This window comes from Lynx canadensis, chromosome F1 (assembly GCF_007474595.2).
Source record: "Lynx canadensis isolate LIC74 chromosome F1, mLynCan4.pri.v2, whole genome shotgun sequence".
Classification (NCBI taxonomy): domain Eukaryota; kingdom Metazoa; phylum Chordata; class Mammalia; order Carnivora; family Felidae; genus Lynx; species Lynx canadensis.
In genome coordinates, this window is record NC_044319.2 from 7,978,934 (window position 1) to 8,000,548 (window position 21,615).

General features: G+C 39.3%; 2 protein-coding genes across 2 annotated transcripts in view; one reads left to right on the plus strand and one right to left on the minus strand.

Moving 5' to 3' along the window:
* The window catches only part of OPN3 (opsin 3), a 45,810-nt gene extending 25,356 nt beyond the window's left edge, over positions 1-20,454 (plus strand). Inside the window, exons 2-4 of the mRNA XM_030302146.1 lie at positions 9,081-9,400; positions 14,408-14,659; positions 17,223-20,454. Coding sequence (XP_030158006.1) covers positions 9,081-9,400; positions 14,408-14,659; positions 17,223-17,486 — 836 coding nt within the window. The 3' untranslated portion in view covers positions 17,487-20,454. The remainder of the gene's footprint in view (positions 1-9,080; positions 9,401-14,407; positions 14,660-17,222) is intronic.
* The window catches only part of KMO (kynurenine 3-monooxygenase), a 56,130-nt gene continuing 54,502 nt past the window's right edge, over positions 19,988-21,615 (minus strand). Inside the window, 3 exon segments of the mRNA XM_030302144.1 lie at positions 19,988-20,056; positions 20,059-20,190; positions 21,519-21,578. Coding sequence (XP_030158004.1) covers positions 19,988-20,056; positions 20,059-20,190; positions 21,519-21,578 — 261 coding nt within the window.

Sequence of the window (21,615 nt, forward strand, 5' to 3'; positions counted from 1 at the left end):
GTGGAGGTCACTAATTAATGAAGTAGTATCTTTATTAAGCAACTTCAAAGAGTTTTGTTTCCATTACTACATGTATGAAAGTAATTAAGCTGCATATTTAGAAATTTTCTGCAAATCATTACATGTTTTTGAATGAACAAAATTAGGATTTTCATTGGTTGGAGAAAATGTATACACAGTTGGTTTGCAAGATTTTACTGTATGATCTGTAAGATTTTACCTGCTACAAGGTAGGTTTAATAGTTGTCTCGTTTTATAGGTAGAGAATTTGAAACACAGACCATTGAGTGATTTGTTCAAAATCACCCAGGAAACCCACAGTGAAGTGCATTATCCCCCAATCATCTTCCTTTCCAGATCCATCTCATCCATTTTCCTTCCAAATCAGTGCTACACCAACCATTCATTCACCCGAACCAGTAACCCAAGACTTGTCCTGATTCTTCATTCATTCCCACAGTCTGAAGAGATTCACATCCCTGAAATTTATTGACCTTCCTTGTCACTCCTTCCCCAGTGTCTCTGCATCAGTTCCATTCCTCATCACCAGAATGGTGTGTCTCCGGTAAGTTTCCCAATAGCCAGACTTGTCCCTCCCCACAATCCTTTTTCCACATCTCATCCAGAGGGGACCTTACATAAGGAAAATCTGCAAAAGCAAAACCAAAAGAAAGTAAAACAAAATTCTCTGAAATAGTAATAATAGTATAGTAATGTAAGAGAACAAAAACATTGCAATGCCTCCCTGGAGTCCTCAGGTTATATCCCAAACTCCTTTCATGACATTCAAGGGTCTTCCTGGGAGAGTCCCTAGTCTTTCATTTCTCTCTTTCTAGAACTCTCTGCTTCTACCATATTGAATTATTTGCAGAAACCCAAATTGTGCAAATTTCCTCAGGTCTTCATGTGTTTACAGAAGCTGTTACCCTTTTCCTGGAATAGGATTGACAGTCCTTTCCCCTCTAATCCCTTCTTATTTGCCTGGTTAAAATGTACTTAATCCACAAGACTCACTCAGTGCCTTCTTCCCAGAGGAAATGTAAACTGGATAGTCTTTGTATTATTGGATTTGTAGTTTCTCCTTATGCTCCCTTCTCTGGAGTGTGAGCTCCTTGAAGACATAGACCATGTCCTATTAACTTTTTAATCTAACAGGTATTGACAGATCTGGAGTCAGGCCCAGTCACTATATCTTCTATGCACTTATTCTATTTAGTGCATTACAGAGTCTAGACCACTGAACTATAAATAAGCGATTCAATGTGGACATCTAGTGGCCAAAGTGGGAGAATGACTGTTCTTGAGTATTTGTATGAATTATTAATATACTCATATTTTTTAAACATTTATTTATTTTTGAGAGAGAAAGAGAGAGCAGGGGAGGGGCAGACATAGGAAAAGATAAAGAATCCTAAGCAGGGTCTGCACTGTCAGCACAGAGCCCGAAGCAGGGCTCGAACTCATGAACTGTGAGATTAGGACATGAGCCAAGATCGAGGGTTGGCCACTTAACCACCTGAGCCATCCCGGTGCCCGTATGTCCTCATATATTTAAGCTCTAGAGCTCTTCTGACTGTTTCTGTTCCTTGTGTCCAATTTCTACCACTTAATTTTCCCCCTAGATACTCAACTATTCGATAATAATAGTGATACCTTATATATTACCATCTTACTAAATACAGTCATATCCTCACTTAATACACATACAAACACACTCATGATGAGACAGCATTTTGGTACTATTATTTCTATTTTACTGTAAGCAAATCGAGGTTCATAGATATTAGTTAATTTTCCCAGAGTGGTACGTATTTATGTATGGAAACTGAAGTTGAATCCAAGACTGGCCTCAGAAACATTCGTCTCTTATAGAACTTATCATTCTATTGTTTATTTCTTTCATAATTTATCTTTGTCCATTTCCTAGCACAGTGCCTGGTATATTGCATGTGCGTGATATTGGCCTGTTGATAAATGTTGTAAGTGAATGCATTGTCATCAAGATACATCACAAAGAACTTGACTTGACTCAAGCTAATGCGCAGAGTTAACCCTTGGATACCTCTTTTCGTTTCCACGCTTTTTGTATGCTATATCCTTGGCCTTGAAATATCCTCACTCTCGTCAACTTGATAAACACTCTTTCACTCATCAATTCAAATATCGCTTTCACTTAAACCCTCCTCAGTATTTCCATAGGCAGAGATACGCTCTTCCTCAACTGCATCCTCCTGCTTGCAGACACAGTTCTGGTTTAGTACTTACCCCATTCCTGAAATTACTACTTTACATGTCTGTCTTCTCCCCAGGCTGTGAGATCTCTGGCAGCATTTCAGGTAGAGGGAACAGTGGTGTCAAAGCAGCCAGTTTTGAATGTGGCTGGCAGTTTGAGGCATGCCGAGGATTAAGGCGAGTCTCCATAATATGACAACGAGATTAGTTTTTATAGACTTCTGTCTTCAAATTGAAGTATGCATGCTGCTTGCGATATGGCAACTCTTTTAAAAAAAAATTTTAGTGTTTATTTTTGAGTGAGAGATAGAGCACGAGTGGGGGAGGGGCAGAGAGAGGTGGGGACAGAGGATCAGAAGTGGGCTCTGTGCTGACAGCAAAAAGCCCAATGTGGGGTTCAATTTCATGAGCCGTGAGATCATGACCTGAGCTGAAGTCAGACTCTCAATGGACTGAGCCACCCAGGAGCCCCGACAGCAACTCTTTCTAATGGCAAGGGCAGTTTTAAGAGAATCAACTTCGAAATTCTCAACTTTAATTTGTATTAGAAACCAGCTCCCTGTGATCCAGACCCTCCCATCTCCCATTTTCCATCACCCGTCTCCCACTTCACACCGAAAGATAAACCTCTCGCCCATCCCAACTCTTATGGTGGAAAATTACCAGGGAGAGGTGAAAGGAAATTCCAGGATGGCAAACAAAGGGACAATTTAAAATATTGATGAAGAACTAGAGGAAGTGAATGACCACTTAGGTGGTTTCCAATTTTATGCGTTATATTTATTTATTTATTTATTTATTTATTTGAGAGAGAGAGAGAGAGAGAGAGAGAGAGAGAATCTTAAGTAGGCTGCATGCTCAGCCCAGAGCCAGGTGTGGGGCTGGATCCTACCACCCTGGGATCATGACCTCAGCCTAAATCAAGACTCGGATGCTCAACCCACTGAGACACCCAGGTGCTCCTCCAGTTACTTGCTGTTAACAAAACTGATCATTAAATACAACTTTTGACAATAAACACACTGTGATTTTTGGCATATAAATTCAGGAGAGTTCAAATAATTAAATATAGAAGGAATGGTCTTATAATCAGTAAGAATTAAAGATAACAAAATTCCTTCCATCCATACATGTGTGATCAAGAAATCTTTTTTTAACTTTATAAACAGGAAAAGTAGGAAGAGAATTTATCATTCTAGCATAGGTAAGAACAACTTGTGGATAGGTCTATTCTTTGTGGGGAGGGAAAGCTGCACTTTAAGAGAGGTATTTCTAATTAATTCTTCTAATATTTAATGGAATATTTTGATCAGTTGTATACTAATAGAAACTGATAACCCACTCTATAAGACCTTTTTTTTTTTGAGCCTTACTATCCAAGAAATTTAAAATTTCACCTTCTAAATAGAGAAGAAAAAGACAATTTAAAATCTTTTAGTCAGACCAATATATTACACTAGAATAAAACTAGGAGAAAAGTGGGATGGAAATGTAAGTTTAAATGATTGATCTTTTCTGTGTGTGTGTTTCTATATATATCTGTGTATGGATAGAGATGTAAATATGAATTCACTAACATATTTATGAATTACTTGATCTATTTGAAAAAAATAAGGTAATAGTTTTCTTTTAAAGTGTTTATATTACACAACTCTTTAAACTTAAGGTGAAAAAATTTAGCATATCTTTAAAAAAAATTTTTTAATGTTTATTTTTGAGAGAGAGGGAGACAGAGTACAAGCAGGGGAGAGGCAGAGAGAGAGAGGGAGACACAGAATCTGAAGCAGGCTTCAGGCTCTGAGCTGTCAGCACAGAGCCTGATGTGGGGATCAAACCCACGAACTGTGAGATCATGACCTGGGCCAACGTCAGACACCCAACCAACTAAGCCACGCAGGCTCCCCCTTTTAAATTTGTTTTAGTGTTTATTTTTGAGAGAGAGAGAGACAGAGGGAGAGAGACAGAGTGCGAGTGGGGGAGGGGCAAAGAGAGAGGGAGGCACAGAATCTGAAGGAGACACCAGGCTCTGAGCTGTCAGCACAGAGCCCAACACAGGGGCTTGAACCCATGGACCATGAGATCATGACCTGAGCTGAAGCTGAACGCTTAACCAACTGAACCAGCGAGGCACCCCACAATAGCTTTTTAAATATATGAGAGTGCAGGGGTGCCTGGGTGGCTCAGTCGGTTGAGTGACCGACTTCGGCTCAGGTCACGATCTCACGGGTTTGTGAGTTCGAGCCCCGCGCCTGGCTCTGTGCTGACAGCTCAGAGCCCGGAGCCTGCTTCGGATTCTGTGTCTCCCTCTCTCTCTGCCCCTCCCCCTCTCATGCTCTGTCTCTCTCCGTCTCAGAAATAAATAAACATTAAAAAAATTTAAAAAAATGTATGAGAGTGCACACAGGTTTTCAAAACTCTATTAGGGAAAGCAATAGGAAAGAAAGCTGAAGATCTCTGCTGTGGCCCAAAGCCAGCCACAGAAGACACAGGCAGGTTTGCAACAGACCTGGTCGTGCCTGGCCTCTGTACCTCTCCACACATCTGGAGTCTGACAGTCGTGCAAGAATTCCAGGAGGGCCACTTTGCCTTTGTAGAAGTTCCTCCACCCCAGCATGCCTGCCCTGGTCCTTTCTGTTTCTTAACTGTATTCCATCTTTGAAGACCCAGCTTAATCTTCAAGTTCATGATGCCATCCCCACAGCACAATCCACTGGAGTCTTACTTTTTCAGGCTTGTTGCACGGTAGACTTAACGTCCAATTTCCTATCGTCTTATCTTGCCCTCAAATGTTGCATCGAGCTGGTCTTGGCTTTACAAGAATGTACGGCATTGCAGTCTCCTCAAGGGGAGGCACCATGCATCTCTGGTTCCTCCTAGAAGACCATTCTCAGCATGGGGAGACACACTACATATGTGATCAGTCTACAGCTCTGCAGGGAGAGCAGGGACATCATGCTACTCCTAGCAGAGCTTGTGGGAACAGGTGGATAAAGGCAGAATTATGGATTTTGGAGTCAGTCAGTCCTAGGTCCTCAAAACTGTCCCTGCCACCTATTGATTTCTTATACGTTGTGAGCCACCAAACTCCTTTTTCACAAAGAGGGACACTGTATGTAGTGTGACCATTATGGGGCCTCACATACGCTGGGTGCTCATTGTGGGGCCGTCACCTTCCCCTTCCCTGTCCACAGTGTTAAGGGAATAGAGGACTAGGCTCCACATCAGTTGTCAACGTTTATTTATTTTTGGGACAGAGAGAGACAGAGCGTGAACGGGGGAGGGGCAGAGAGAGAGGGAGACACAGAATCGGAAACAGGCTCCAGGCTCCGAGCCATCAGCCCAGAGCCTGACGCGGGGCTCGAACTCACGGACCGCGAGATCGTGACCTGAGCCGAAGTCGGACGCTCAACTGACCGAGCCACCCAGGCGCCCCTCCACATCAGTTGTGATGTATGTATGAAGTAGTTGTCACACAGTCCTCTTGTTCTCATTCTCCAGAATACAGAACATAATTTTGACTCAGGCAGGACCAAAATTTATGAGTAAATAATTGCTAAGAGAAAAAACAATTTTAAGGAAGGGATGTAGTTTAGGTCTTTTCAAATGGGTCACCCCAGAAGACTTAGTCAAATAAGCTTACCATTTATGTACCCATGCAGTCAGGGAAGGCCTGAAAAACTGGGAAATTCAGGGACTACTAACTGGTTATGGTGCCGAATGTCAGCAACTGAATTCAGGCTTTGGAAGCTCATTGTGCCTGCTATGATACAGGCATGGCCAAAAACTATTACATTTAAAAAAAATCTCTTACCTCTTTGACCTAAATAATAAGAAGGAAAATTCCTCCACTTCTGTACCCTGACTTATCACAGAGCTGGGGTTTTTCCATACTTCAGCTCTGCGTACAATGAGGCTTTTCCCGACTCCCAGTTAATACTGCCACATCCTTGGGATGCCTGGGCAGCTCAGTCAGTTAAGCGTCTGACTCTAGACTTCAGCTAGGGTCATGATCTCAAGCCCCTCATAGAGTTCTGAACTGAGCAGAGCCTATTTGGGATTCTCTCTCTCCCTCTCCACCCCTCCCCCACATGCTCTCGCCCTCAAAATAAATAAGCAAACTTAAAAAAAATACTCTAGGTCTGCAGCCTCCTCCCTCACATGTTCTCTCTCCTCGATACCACGTCATTAATTTACGTGTTTGGCTTGATTACATCATCACTCTTATCTAGCAGACTGTAAGTTCTATGAGGCGTTTATTTCACTCCCCTTTGTACCTATTTCCTAGCACACTGATTGACACGTGTGGATAAGCAGTAAATAGTTCATGGATGGATGGATGGATGGGTGGATGGATGGATGAATACGTGATTGATGGTTAAAATTATAGCAGCTTATTCCTTTAATCATAAGAACTTACTTATGCATCTATAAGGTATACTGGGATTTGCTAATCTACAACATAATTGCAGCAAGTTTTCTTGCCGAAGAAGACCTAAATCATATTCAAGGTAAATTAAGAGTTGAAGGCCAAAAATTATATTTTAATATGTAAAGGCAATTATATAATTAAATACCATTATATTTGATAAGAAAGTTTGTAAACTAAATAAAACCATCAGTATTTCATGAGAGACTTATTATGTCACTATCTTTAGGTTTTTGGTTACCTTCTGGGAATGTAGTCAGTTAAAGAAAAGATGGTATCACTCTTCAGGTAAAAATTTAATGAGGTGAAAGTTGACTCTAAGTTCGGAAGGCAGAATATCTAACTTGGTATTTTCCTTGTGTCCGGAATTACTTAACATAATCTGAACTTCATTATTTATGATTATAACACTACATCCTGAAATATTTCCTCTACCATATGACAAAACCCAGTCTTATTCTTCCAGTCACTTGCGTATTTACTAAACGTTCACTCATTTATTCAATGAACATTTATTAAACATCACAGGTATCAGACACTGGGATGCTGTCCTCCCCACAATAACGAAACTGTCAGAGTATAAATGGATATTAACTGTGGTCTGACAATGGCTTTCTGAGTCTAGGACCTCTTCACTTCATACCTTTATAGATGCATAGTCACAAAATTTGATGATGTCAAGAGCTTTTCAATTATATGAGTACCAAAACAAAACTAACTTAAAGAGATTGTATGAATTGCCAATGTCACAGAGCTAGGATCACTCCAGGCTTCTTGAAGCTCGCCACCACCACTCCCCTGCCCACTTCTCCCTACTTACCTGAGACAGGTCTTATTTTCATTCTCCATTAGGACCACTTTTCATACAACCCCTCTTGATTCACTCATTCAACAAATATTTATGCTGGTTGTGTTCTAGGGAGCTCACAATTTCATCTTCTCCCCTATATCTGCTCATAACACCTGGTAGTTTTGACCTCTGTTAATCTAATCACGCTCAAATCATCACGCAGGTTATAAATCTCTCGAGTTATTCTTGACTCCTTTTTTTCCCCTTTCTCTTCACATTCAATAAACCAATGGGTTCTGTTGATACTAATCACCAATTGTTTCTGGAATCTAGACTTTGCTGTTCATACCTTTAAAGGTACTCTAATTCGGGCCCCTGGACTACTGAAATGGCCTTCAAGCTGATCTCCATACATTGAACTAGGATTGGAATTCTATACCACTGCAGGAATGAGTGCCCTTTCAGAGGAAAGAGGAGAAGGAGGAGGAAAAGGAGAACTTAACTGTTGTCACTTCACACTTAAAAAAAACATGATGGAGTAACAGATTTTATAATTTACTATTTTATACAGGAAAGGTTTTTTGTTTTTGTTTTTTAAGAACTAAAAAAAGAAACAAAAACCCTTATCAAGAAATTGAAAGTCTTTCTCATTATGTATGGCCTCATCTGCTCCTTTTAACTTTTTCTCTCCTTGGTATGCTCCTAGCCCTGGCACCTCTGTATTCTCTCATCTGGTTTAGACCCTTAAATGGTCTCTATGCTCCAGTACATAATTCTTAATTCTTCCTGGAATGTGCTTCTCCTGCCTGGTTGACAAAGGCCCCCTGTTCTGTGACTCCCACAGGACACTGTATGGGAATTGTAGCCTTTACACCTCCTGCCATCTCACTGTTATTTACACAACTGGATTCCTTCTAAGCACCTAGATTTCCACTTTTCTGTCACTTCTAAACCTCCAGTGTTGGCAAAGTGACTGGCACGTGGTAGGTGCTCAGTAGGAGCTTACTGAATGTATAAATCACTCTTTGGGAAGAGGCAGAGACATAAATAATATTGTTTTCATGTATTTGTTGCAAAATGGAGGTATAAATGAAGACCGTGGGAGCACAGAAGGCTTCACTCCCTTGTCAGCAGTCTTGCAGGAGAATAGTTCACCGGCTGATATCTGCTAGCAGGAAGGTTAATGCAGCTCCCTGAATACTTGTACCATAACTTGGGCCAGTTCATCCTTGTGAAGCCCACTTTAATTTTATCTTCAATCCTGAGTCAGAAACAACTGAGAAAAGGTAAAGTCAAGTGAGACACTCAGTGACTCTCCCTGACTCTCTTCAGAGTTTCTCTTTGGCAGGAAGTATAACACAATACCTGTATCATTGGGGCAGAGTTGGTTTGGTTTTAGGGCTTTTTTGTCCTGCTGCAATCCACACACCATTTGTTTTCTTCTCTGGGTAAATATGTGTCCAATCAAATTTCCTGGGGACTGTGAGGCATAATTCCTCTTAGATATGTCAGCTTTTAGAGCCGTTGTTGGTTCCATATACTCTGTAATGTGTCTCCAGTAGGCAATGAATTGTCTGTTATGTCTGTCTTCCCCTGCTTCATGTTACACTGTCCCACTTTCTCTTCTTTCAGGGACTGTTTCCATTACCACCCTAACTGTGCTGGCCTATGAACGTTATATTCGCGTGGTCCATGCCAGAGTGATCAATTTTTCCTGGGCCTGGAGGGCCATTACCTACATCTGGCTGTACTCACTGGCATGGTCTGGAGCACCTCTGCTGGGCTGGAACAGGTACATCCTGGATGTACACGGACTAGGCTGCTCTGTGGACTGGAAATCCAAGGACGCCAATGACTCCTCCTTTGTGCTTTTCTTATTTCTTGGCTGCCTGGTGGTGCCTGTGGGCGTCATAGTCCATTGCTATGGCCATATTCTGTATTCCGTTCGCATGGTGAGTTGAAGACTTCAAATGTCCCTCCCCTAAACCATGTCCAGGGTGGAAAATTCTGTGTGGAAAACAGTCAAACTCTTCCTACATGAACAGTGGTTGTCTGCAGCTAAAACAGCTCTACCGGACTTCCCACTTGATATAATTGTGCACGCTAAAAGACCCATGAGGAATGACATCTACTCTATATACGCCACTCTCTAAACCACAAAGAGGAAGGAAAGGGGTTCTAGACAGACAAAATCAACAACAACGAAGAACACCTGCATTCTCCAGCACTCTTAGACTTCAAGAACTCTAACCAAGGAAATTCCACACTTCCTATCATTGTATTCATTCAAAGGTCACATAAACCCACTAGAGAATAGTACAGATATTTTTTTCTGGAAATCACTTTTGAATCATAAAGCATAAGAACTGACCACCAGCAGGGTTCCTGTTGGGTGCTAGCAAGGAGTCTGAAGTGACAGTATGGGGCACACTCCATATGCCAGTCTCCTACTTTACCCATGTATCTTTTCCTTGCTCACTCACTGTGTCTTCCTGTTCTGTGCCTTCTTTCCTCAGAACTCCTGCTCATCAGTCTCCTGCTCATCTTGATAATCCCCTCTAGCTTTCACATTTTATAAAAAAAGAAAAAAAAAAGAAAGAAAAAGATAAAACCTCTTTGCCTTGACATACATCACTTTAAATTTTTTTTTTTTTTTTTTTTTTTCAACGTTTATTTATTTTTGGGACAGAGAGAGACAGAGCATGAACGGGGGAGGGGCAGAGAGAGAGGGAGACACAGAATCGGAAACAGGCTCCAGGCTCTGAGCCATCAGCCCAGAGCCCGACGCGGGGCTCGAACTCACGGACCGCGAGATCGTGACCTGGCTGAAGTCGGACGCTTAACCGACTGCGCCACCCAGGCGCCCCCATCACTTTAAATCATAACCAGTGGCTGGTTCTCTGTCTCTCTGTCTCTCTCTCTCCCTTCCTCCATCCATCTCTCCACCCTTCTGTCCATCTCTCTTTCTACCATATGAGAACACATTGAGAAGGTAGCCATCTCTGAGCTGAGAAAAGAGGTCCCATAATGAAACCTACCATGCTGGCACATTGACCTTGGACGTCTCAGACTGCATATTTGTGAGAAATACATTTCTGTTGTCTAAGCCACTCAGTCTAGGGTATATTGTTAGGGGAGCTCAAGCTAAGATATTTACTAAGCACTGAGAATACAACACTGTGTAATTTATAGCTCCTGTATCAAAGAGTTTGTAGTTTACATTCAGCTAGTCGTTAATCCTTAACCCGTTGCAAATTGGTCTCCTTCCTTGATCACACTGTCACAGAAACAGCCCTCATTGAGGTAATTGATAATATACCAAATGTTAGTTCCAATGGGCACATTTCTATTTTTTTCCTGGCATCTGTGGCATTTAACACTTGTGATGTTATTGACAACTTCCACCGAACTATGGTTTCTCCTCCACTAGAACCCCATTCTCTCCTATAGTTATTGTTGACTCCGGACCATCTTCTTAGGTCTCTGCCAAGGGCTGCTTCCCATAGGCCTACCTGCATTCTGTGTTTAGCCCTCTTCTCATACTACACACTGGCCTTCGGCATCTCATATGCTCTTAGGATTTCTCCTTCTAACAATAGCTTGGTGACTTTGGAATCTCTATTTCTGACCCAGGATGTTCTTCTGACCTCTGTCAGATCCCATAGTCAGTTGCCTATTGCACATCTCCACTGGAATGGCCCCCAGACTCATCAGATTCTATGTGTGTGAAGACGAATTGGTCATCCCTCCCCCTAGATCTGCTGCTTCCGCGTTGGTCATTATTCCTCAGCCAAAAATAATAGAGTAAATCTTGGACTATTCCTCATCCAGGTCTCCCCTACACCCAACCAATTATCGATTTCATCTATTCAACCTCAAATATTTTTCCATATGTCCCTTATCCCTTCTCCTATTGCCACAGACTCAATTCAAAGGGGCCCTAGTTTTTCTTCCTTCATTCTTGCTTTCATCTAATCCATTTTCTATACACTTCCATTAGAGTAGGTGTTCTCAAATACAAATTTTCTCAAGTCATTTCCCAGCTTAAAATCCTTTAGAGGTTCCCCTACCTTCATGATTTAAAAATATAAAGCCCCTGAGTATGACTACCAGGGTCCTGCAAGGCCATCTCTTATCTGCATGTCCAGCTTTATTTCTTAATATGCCTTCCCTCTTGCAACCTCAGGCTCCAGCCAAGTGCAATATTTCTTGTTCCCAGAACTTAACATGGGTTCTTTTACCTCTTTGCCTTGACACGTTTCCTTTCCCTGGAACATTCTGTCCCACCTTACTTGGCTGCCTCCTACTCACCTCAGAAGTCTGAGCTCAGGATCTTCTAGCCCTTACCCATATCTGAATCAGTTACTCATCTTGTGTGTTCCCATATCCCTCTCTGGTCACCTCCTCCATGGCATGTATCACCTACGGAAGTAACATGTATGCTGTCACCCTCAGCATACAGTGAATTCCTTAAAAGCAGAGACCCAGTCTTTAAGTTTTCACCTATAGCTGGAACAATAGTTGATCAAAGACTATTTTTGGAATGAGTTACAGGCAGTGTTCATAGGAAGGAGAAGTGGTACAAGGGTAAAGAGATTTGACTCTAGACAGCAATATTCTCCACTCAGAACCTGGCACCATAATCACCTCTATTTCCTTATCCAGAGGTGTGATGCATAGCAGCGATGGAGAAATAGCTTCTCACATAAGAATGAGGACTCACAGTGAAGTTGTTGAAAATCTGCAGGTGTCTGGATCAATAAGCACTATTTGTGTAGGGAGAGAACACTTTTACTGGGACTACATGGGGAATCGTCTTAAGTGGTTCATCCTTCAGAACAAATTCAACTGTGCATGTGCTTTTGCTTCATCCACAACAGTTTTGAAAAATACACTCAAATGATTGAACAAATAGGGCGAGACATGAACTAGAGCTCTTTATTTGGAAAATATTGAAAGAATAGAGTGAAAGAATAGATAATGATAAAACAGAGAGGAAAAAAAAGAGATAAATGAAAAATAATCATGGACATATTCAAATATGTCAATATGTCAAATATGTCAATATGTTTGTATATTCACATATACAAACCCAAATAATCCAAAACATTAGAACCATATCCTTATGCCAAAGAGGAACTGTGAAAGTATAGCCCAATATTTTCCTTAAATTAACTTCTGCAGCATACATGTAATTCCAAGATGATAAATGCGGGCTCTGCTTTGAAAAATGGTAAGAGGATGGGGACTGAATTACCCAGAAAAGGTAGAGATGAGTCTGTGGGTCCCTAGGTGGTGGGGAATTGGGGATGGATGATTGAACTGTCATCTTATTACTTGTTAGTTGAAACTTTGAGGAGCCAAAACTCATGATTCCTAATATCCTATAGTATCATAAAAGTACAAATCCATAGAAGTATATTAGTTTCAAATATAATTCCAATGTAAACAAATAATCTTGAGAACAATCCCACAAAGTCATATGTATGGAAGTGGGACCCAACTTCTGTTAACTCTAATAGGTTATTCATTTGAATGTCCTTTAGTCTTGATTCTCAGAGGAAGTAATTGATTGCTTAATGTCACACAGAGGGCAAAAGTGGTGGATCTGGGATATGGACCCAGAACTAATTCCAAATCCAGAGCTTTTACTAGAACTCCACAACCTTCTTAAAAACTCTGGGGGGAAATCTCCCACCCACCCCCCAAAAAATGCTGTTGTGAAAATAGAATAATATCCTATCATATTAAATAAAATAGTTTCCTTTAAAATAGAATTGCACATGGGGCACCTGGGTGGCTTAGTTGGTTGAGCGTCCAACTTTGGCTCAGGTCATGATCTTGTATTTGTGGGTTCAAGCCCCACGCTGGGATCTGTGCTGACAGCTCAGAGCCTGGAACCTGCTTTTGATTCTGTGTCTCCCTCTCTCTCTGCCCCTCCCCTGCTTGCACTCTGTCTCTCAAAAAATAAAACAAAACATGAAAAAATTTTAAATAGAATTGCACACACAGAAAATAATGGTATCAGACATTTGACAACCACTCCCACTCCTACACATTCCCTCTACTCTTAAAAAACTCAATCACTTTAATTACCCATTAACCTTTCCATTTTCTGTGGATATGAATATGTGTTTCTACTAAGAATATAGTTTCCTAAATATAATTTTAGATAGTATAAATAATTTAGCTACATCAATTCAAATATACTCTTAAATACTATAAGCACATGTTCTGATTTATTTGGAATTTTTTTCCTTAATTTTTATGACAATGCTAGAATAAAAGTAACACCTTTTGAACATTTGTTGTTCAAAAGGAACATTTGTTGAAATGCAATAAATTTCCCAGTTTAAAATTATATGTGAAGTATAAACAGTATGTACAATACCTTTTTTAAATTTAAAAAAAAATTTGTATTTTTGTAGCAAAATTAGCCTTTTAGAATGGTCAGAAAAAACTATTTTATTCAAAACATGATTTTGGTGTAGAGGAATATTATCCCCCACCCCCTAATAATACATTTATAATAACAATAGAAGGAACTTCTAAGGAAACTTTAAGAAACCTGAACGACTTTCAGACTGTAGACCATTGTTCCTCAGTGCCTTTACTGGGGATAAATTAAGATCAGATATGCTGAGTTTACACGGATATGGCTGCAAGCATTCTCTGCACCTGAGTCCTGATGAAACCAAGCATAAGCAAGGTCCCCATCAGATCCCACTTTGTAGTAATAGTCATTGGCTCGGAGTTGGAAGTCACCATAGCTTGCAGCAAGAATTCATCTGGCAATTAAGTTTCATCGAGACCAGCTTAACCAGGCAGAACTGACATCACATGTTTTCTGCCTGGTTTGAGAAGTGGAGCGTTATGGTTTGTTGTCTGCATATCTATTATTGAAACAGCATAAGAAAAGGATTCTTTCATTTTCAACCTTTTCTTTCTTCTTTCTGCAGCTTCGTTGTGTTGAAGATCTTCAGACAATTCAAGTGATTAAGATTTTAAGATATGAAAAGAAAGTGGCCAAAATGTGCTTTTTAATGATATCTACCTTCCTGATCTTTTGGATGCCTTATATCGTGATCTGTTTCTTGGTGGTTAATGGTTATGGACACCTGGTCACTCCAACAGTCTCAATTGTTTCATATCTCTTTGCTAAATCAAGTACTGTATATAATCCAGTTATTTATATCTTCATGATAAGAAAGGTAAGCATAATAATAATGAACTCATTGTTTTCACTATACATATGTGACTGTTGGAAATATAATACTTTTATAGAGGTTATTCAGAAGAGCTTCAGTGATAAAAACCTAAATCAAGAACTTTAGAGGAAACTAAAGTGTTCAGGAAGAAATGTAAGATATTCCCAAAGAAAATAGTAAAAATTCTAAGATCTACCAATAGATCTTAAGTAAAAATCTATTGAAATTAACATTTATCAGAAAACATTTTATGTTCAAAGTTAAAATTCATTTAAAATTCTTATAGTACTATGGAGGTTACCCATTATTTTTACAAAACACCATGAGACAGGCACCAATACTATTCCTTACTTTATTTATAAATTATAACATAGGTCAAAGAAGTTAAATGATTTGCCTGATCCAGGAATTATTGGTGCCTGGATTCCAATCTTGTTTGCTTGAATACCAAAATCTACACACATAGCTCCCCACTTGGGGTTACAGATACTATTAACAATTAGTTGGGTTATTATTCATGTACCATGGCCAGTGTGTAGCTCAAATTAATCTGGCTTCAGAAACTCCTCTAGATCTAATGGGAAGCTTATTTCTTTGGTAGAAAGGTTTTGACTTGGTGGTTGTCAGTTATAACTAAGAAAGCCCTCATTATGATTGCTATGAAGCTAAGCCTCTAAGTTGCAAAGTTTAAAAATCAGAGAATTTAAAAGTTATGAATAATAGTTAATTACTCCATTGGAATTTTAAGTTAACAGGTCACACTAATATCAGATAATAATAACTACTCAGGCTACTAATGCTCAAGAATTTGGAATAACGGCATTTTTTCAATTAACCTTATAATATTCACTGCTAAATCTCCCTCTCTCTTCTTACTTTCGTATGGTTTCGATCTGTATTCACTGATCTTTCTTTCTCATGTTGCCTTCATTAACTGTTTACTTGAACTCAGAGAATTTCAACTTGGAGTCCTTACAATCTGAGAATTACTTGAATTGACTTTAGGAGAGTCATGAGAACCCTGAAACTTGGTCGTAAAACTTTTTAAGAATGTTCACATGTGAATTGTTTTTAGCAAGATAGATTATAACTGATTTTCTGAAGAAGTATAAGACCTCCATATTTTAAGAACTACCACCTCGACAGGCAAATAAGTACGTTTTAAATATATTACCTAACAATTGTTTTTTTATGTTCTTCCTCTGGGCCAATAGGTCATACATTAGTTCTTGGAAAACTTTAAAATGCATACACCACACCAGGAGAGATTGTGAAAACAAAAGTGCATATTCAGATTTGCTATGCTGGGTGCCTGAGATTCTGCATTTTGATAAGTTTCCACATGGTTCCCATGTTTCTGGTTCCCAGGAGCACACTTTGAACTAGAAGTCTAAAAGATACAATAAACAAACAAAAACAAACAAATACATAAAACAGTAGTCCTAGGGGCGCCTGGGTGGCGCAGTCAGTTAAGCGTCCGACTTCAGCCAGGTCACGATCTCGCGGTCCATGAGTTCGAGCCCCGCGTCAGACTCTGGGCTGATGGCTCAGAGCCTGGAGCCTGTTTCCGATTCTGTGTCTCCCTCTCTCTCTGCCCCTCCCCTGTTCATGCTCTGTCTCTCTCTGTCCCAAAAATAAATAAACGTTGAAAAAAAAATTAAAAAAAAAAAAAACAAAACAATAGTCCTTATCTTCAAGGAGCTCACCATTTATGTGGGAAAACATATTTTGGCATACATATTCTAAACCCTTATAATGATGTATCTTTAGCACTTAACCTGATATAAGAAACAGTAATTTGATGAAGAAATAGTCTCAAATATTTTTGAATGTAACTATAAACTAAATACTAACTTGTATATAAGTGGGGTTTAAAGAAGACAGAAACCAATGTAGCTGGTTATCATAATTTTCATTACTACTCCCTGATCTGTGAAAGCCTATGTATAATAAGCCCATGTATTTTGCTCTGAGAAAAGGGGATAAAAGTTAAATTAAATAACTTATGGTTCAGCATTGTGTCCAGGACAGAGGGAAGAATCATGGGCACTGGGGAACGCTAGCATTCTCCACTGTAGTATTTTTTCTCTAAATGCTTTGTAATCTTGATAGAAAAAAAATTCTTTTCCTAGTTAACAGAAAATTAGTGAGACAGCAGACTGTAAACTCTGCAGGAAGGGCCTTGTCATTCTTTGCTGCCCAAAAATATTCCCAAATTGTAGCACAGTGGCTATCACCTAGTAGGTGCTCACTGAATATTTGTGGAAGGCATTGATGTTCAAACTTCCTTAAAGAAATGGACTTAGTTGCCCTCATAGAAGGTGCATGAAACTCGAATCCATAGAGGTTATAATAGTCCTATATGATTTTGTTAATGAGAATTATAATAAATAGAGAACATAAGACTCTAGGTTTATTTAGGTACATCTGAGCATTGCCACCTAACCCCATACACACATAAGCTAACAAATAAAAAAGAACAACCAAAATTAAACTCAACTAATTTTATTGAATGTTAATCCAGATTAAGGGCCTTAATATTCAACTTTATTTTCTCCCTGCCCAGTTTCGAAGATCCCTTCTGCAACTGCTATGTTTCCGACTGCTGAGATGCCACAGGCCTGCTAAGGACCTACCAACCAATGGGAGTGAAATGCAGATCAGACCCATTGTGATGTCACAAAAAGATGGGGACAGGCCAAAGAAAAAAGTGACTTTTAATTCTTCTTCCATCATTTTTATCATCACCAGTGATGAATCACTGTCAGTTGAAGACAGTGACAAAACCAGTGTGTCAAAAGTTGATGTAATCCAAGTCCGTCCTTTATAGGAAGGAATAGTGGTAATGAAAGACAAGGCCTTGTATTGACAACTACTTTTAGGCTTCCATTATAAGGACTGTTTTGGAATCCTCATTCTATGTTAATATTGTTGGAGAGGAAAAATTTTCCTCTGCCCTACAAGATTCTTCTGGCTGGTCTAGGAATTAAATTAACATCAGACAGATTAACAGGAGAAAAAAAAAGTTTAATTCTGTGTGCAAGGAGGCCAAGTAATAAAATTGAGACCCAAAGAAATGAGCAAGGCATGCAGCTTTCATACGTTTTAGACAAAGAAACATAAATCTATAAGGAATTGTCAGGACAAAGAAATTTATGTTTGGGAGCTTCAGTTAGTAGAGTTCTAAACAGAATTTGGGCTGGGGTAGTAATTTAGTAAAAGTAACAAGGTTTGCTTATGTAGACTTCTTCAGCCCTGAATTCTCTGTCTCTGATGATACAGATGTCCCTCTGACCTTCTGGTGCAGGGAGGTATCTTTCGCGTGAGAGATTTCCTGCTTTCAGGGGAACAAAGGAAGGTCAGAGCATCTTTTATACACTTGCTGTTTCTTAATAACTTGAATTCAAAGTAATCATTATGCGATGGTGGCATATTTTGGGGCAGCCTACCCTAGGGCCCCGCAATATCAACAGAACTTTTGTGGCCCAGCAGGAAGTATGAATTGCCCATATGCTTTCTGGCCACTGGAAACAACTGAGCAAGACAAATTGTTTTAATTCAATGGGTGCTTTCCACAATGAAAAACCACTTATGGCACAAGATGGGCATCTGGCACCATCAACTTCTAACATGTTGGAAATTTTCATTTTGAATATATTTTTTTAAATGACACTATTTTCCAAGGCACATAGATGTTTTTCTCAAAAATACTTAGCTGTATTTACAGCTCAAAAATAGCTGTAAAAATAACTTTGTATCATACACATGTGAAATCACTAGGAAATCTCGAATCTTCTGTAGTGTTGGATCCTAATCACTGTCACATCCTATGTTTGACCAAATTTATCAGAGTCAATTCTAGGGTGACAAAGAAATTCAGTGCCCTGGCTTCCTCCAAAACAAAAGACTTGCCATATATGCAGTATGATAAAGATGAGTTTCAGATGAATATGCTGCTAAGCAAGCTCTAGAAGGGTTATTAAAAAGCACACAGCAAAGATGGTGAATTTCAAGCTAATCATAGCATCTAAGAAATCATACATTATCAGAGGGTGTACATGAAGAAGGATGTGTTGATGGCAGATAGGTATCTCCATCTGTTTCATTTCAAACGTAACTTGGCCAGATTATCCTTTTTAACAACTTGCCACAATTTTGCCAAGAGTTTTGGGTTTAGAAAAGAAGTTCCAAGCAAAAAAATGAAACCTAATTTGAAGGGGGTGAAAGTAAGTGTAAAACAGTACTCATAAAGTGTATTATTTAATCTCTTTTGCTCTTCAATCAGTCTACTGGACAATCAATGCTCAGTGTTAGTAAAGAGGCCATTTCCCCATAAGTCATTGTTTAGACTTAACATGGATTATTAGAACTCAAAGATTTCTTTGACAATGTAAAACAGAAACTGAATCATTTTATTGTATTGCCTAGTTTTTATTTCTTAGATGACTATCCCACTTAGCGGAGCATCTACATAAATAATCATGTTTGAAAGACTTCTAAGTAATTCAGTTGGCCTATTGAAGAAGGAAGACCAAAGAAAATGTTTTCACTAAATGAAATTTTCAAAATCAAGTTTATTGCTGGTTCTGCCATAGCAAGTTAGTAAACTGCTTCTGGGAGTCTTAAATGGAATAATTTCTATGAAAACTGTCTTCCCTTATTTCCTTTCCACTCTGTTGTATATATTATTTAATTTGTAAATAAAACTCTTCTTAGTCTTCACTTAGTATGGCATTAATGGCCCTTTTTTAATCTTCAAAAGGTAATACTGGCCTTTGAAGACTGTGAAGTAAAATTTGTTCATTTTGTAACTCTCTAGAGTGCCCCAAATTCCTCATTTACATTTCTAGTTTTAGTACGTGAATCTGAGTTCTGTGTTGGAGAAGTTCCATCCAGGGGATCAAAAGTGAACTTAACATGTTTGCCAAATTGTAATTTTTAGTCCTAGGTGTTGAGTCAATCTTATGATGACCTTCTTTATGTCCTTTAAAGAAAGGATGTGGTCTGTCTTCCTCAAGGCCTCTGGTGTTTTACTTTTGGAGAAGTGAAAGAGATCTTAGTCATTGCATTTTTATATTTAGAATGACCACACCTATGTGTAGTGTTGTAGGAAAACTGCCTTTTGCAACTTTGGTGGTTTGGGGTTGTTTTTTTTTTCTTTTTTTTTTTTCAATAATTTCAATGAACACAGAGAAATCCTATACTGAATTTCATTGTAAGCTGGCATATATCTTGCACTAGTGAATTAAATATGATGATAGAAACATGGTTTTTATCCTTAGTTTTGGTTATAAAGAAATTAAACTATTTGCTACTTCAGAACCTTTTATGTCACCTGCTAATGACATTGGGAATTTCTTTTAGTGACTCCATGGAGTTTGCAGGAAAACAGGTCCTGTTTTCTGGAAGTAAGTGAGCCAGTCCCATGGTCTTCTGACATAGTGCAGGGGTCTCAATGACATGGAGCACATAAGTAGGTAGGTGCTACCGATGGCTATCAGTGTTCCAAAGAAAAAGAGTCCTTTATTTATCACCTGTAAAAACAGCAAGAAGTCTCATTTCATTTGTCCAGAGATTAAAATCTTAAAAGACTTCCTTCTTAAACAACCAAGGAGTATACAATTTCTTCTTTATTCTTTAACCTGAAACAGCAATTTAATTGAATGACCACTAGGTCAAGGCCTACAATGACCAGTAAGGTCTAGAATTTGGAGCTTTCCTCCTATCTCTGTCCTTTCTCCATTCCCAGAAATAACTGAGTCCATGTGTTCTGTATAGAGTTCTTTGCAGTCTCCCTGTGTATAGCCATGAAAAAAAAACCCACATACTTTAGAAAAAAAGAGTTATGAGTGTTATTTTAGAAGAGTACTGTGCTGAAGCCACAAATGACTCAGTCACTGCTCAGAACCTGCACAAAGTCTCCATGAGAATTGACTTGGCACTAAGTTTCCTGCATTCTCATTGGCGTCACTTTCTCCTAATAGTCTTTTGGCTCCTTGAGGGCAGGGATCCTATTTTATTCATCTTTGTAAGAATAAATCTAGATTTCTTCCAATCAAGGCTCCACATAGCAAAGCAGTCTTTCTAAAATCCACACCTGAATCTATTAGCCTCCATTGGTCTCCCTGCTTCCCTCAATATAATATTCAAAATCCTTGAGGTCCTTCTTACCGTCCCAGCTGCATCTCTGGCCATCCTCACACCTGTGGGCTGCCTTCCAGCCCCATGGATCCCCACCCACCCTGGCCACTCCCATTCTCCTCCAGGGCAGCTCTGCCTCTCCACCAGTCTTCACCAGCTTCTGAGCTACATGAGGAGAGGGGCTGTTGCTTATTCATCACCATGCTCAGCTCTGTCTCTACATGTTAAATAAAATCATTTGTTGAATGAATAAAGTTGTTAGATTTCCAAATCTGAAGATCAGAATTCTGAATGTCTATTTAGTGACATCTCTGGGTCAACTTCCCAAAATAAACTATGGCATTACATTGAAATTAGATTGTGTTTTATAAGTGATTCAATTCTGTCCAATTTTACAAATTAAATCCATAAGAGTATTTCAGAAGCAAAAGCCAATTTGCTAAATAAAAGTAGTCATGTTGCTAAAATAAAGAAGTTTAGAAATAGTAGCATCTGTTTCTTTTTTGAATTTCTTCCCTTCAGAAGCACTCCCTCACTCTCTCTCTCTCTCCCTCTTTCTCTTTCTCTTTCTCTTGTTGTAATTTTGTTCATTAGGCACTTTTCCCTCTGTGTACCCAGGACAGTTTTTATTTGGAAGCAAACATTTAGTGTCTATCACATGATTTCTGTATTTGCCTGAAGAATCATAACCATACCACTATGAACTTCAATTTATTCTGACCTTTTTCTGCCAATGCCAGCGCAGCACTGCCTCATGGTATCTTATTCTGGAGAAGGCAACCTATAAGGAAGTTTAAAAAGTATTCTTGTGATTCTTT